The sequence below is a fragment of the Penaeus monodon genome, chromosome 28 (genome assembly GCF_015228065.2).
Source record: "Penaeus monodon isolate SGIC_2016 chromosome 28, NSTDA_Pmon_1, whole genome shotgun sequence".
NCBI lineage: Eukaryota > Metazoa > Arthropoda > Malacostraca > Decapoda > Penaeidae > Penaeus > Penaeus monodon.
Window position 1 is genome coordinate 1,074,074 of NC_051413.1, and position 1,018 is coordinate 1,075,091.

Below are 1,018 nucleotides of genomic sequence, written 5' to 3' on the forward strand. Positions count from 1 at the left end.
CATAAAACTGACAAAAGAAAACAAAAGCAGACAGTGGGTGTACCTGGCACTGATATCTATCTGAAGACTTATTCTCAAAACTAAACCACATGTCACAAGTAGATAAAATTAATAGCTTACAACTATTAATATTTCTCTGTCGTATATGTCATTAAATACTTCTATAATTTTAAAAGTCAAAAAGGATGTTAAGCTATGTCCTTATATTATCTATCAGTCACATTCAGACTTTTACCAACCTCTTAGTTTAAAAATTCAATGAAAATATTACAGAACTTATTTATATCACCCCTTTGTCTAAAACAAATGACATGATCTAAAGCTGGGCTAAAATCTATCTTAGTCATGCAAGATTTCTGTCCAAAATCTACGGCTTTTGCAGAAAGGACTAAGAAAAAATATATATATATTTTGTATCAACATCCTCTTGGTCAACCAATATATCAAATCATCTATAGAAGAGGATCAAAACAGATGCTTGAGAAAAAAAAAAAATCCAAGTTTTAAAGCCAAACTAACTAGCTAAAAACTACACCTTTCGATCTTAAATATTTAACCTTCAAACTCATTGAAAAAGAATGCAAAAATATAGGGGAAAAAAGAAAAAAGAAGATGAGAAGAATTGTGAGATCTTATTCACCTGTTATTTAACAATACTGAAGACACAGCTTGCACTCACCATGTGTATGGTCCCATCTCTATCTTCTCCAAGTCTATCAACGACACACGCTCATAACGCAAGATCTGGTCCGTTTCCTCATCATACCTTTAACAGACATGAAAATATCAAAGCATATGTAAAAAGCAGATATTATTTACAAGAAGACTGAGAAAGATAACATCTCTTTCATTCTAGCATGAATCTGCATTATCTCCAATAGTGCAAAATTAGTAAAAATATTTTTTTGCCTTTTCACTTACTGAGCAACATAATATGAGTCTCTTGTCAACACCAGAATGATGTCCATATCAGTTTGGTCTGGATCTCCAGTGCTGTGGGTATTCACTTTATTAGACA

The 1,018-nt window shown here is 31.9% G+C and overlaps 1 protein-coding gene across 1 annotated transcript in view; it reads right to left on the reverse strand.

The window, feature by feature from the left end:
- Nucleotides 1-1,018, reverse strand: part of LOC119591259 (phosphatidylinositide phosphatase SAC2-like) — a gene marked incomplete in the record, with an annotated part of 33,731 nt that overhangs the window by 5,596 nt on the left and 27,117 nt on the right. Inside the window, 2 exon segments of the mRNA XM_037939974.1 lie at nucleotides 680-766; nucleotides 922-993. Of these exon segments, the coding sequence (XP_037795902.1) occupies nucleotides 680-766; nucleotides 922-993 (159 nt within the window).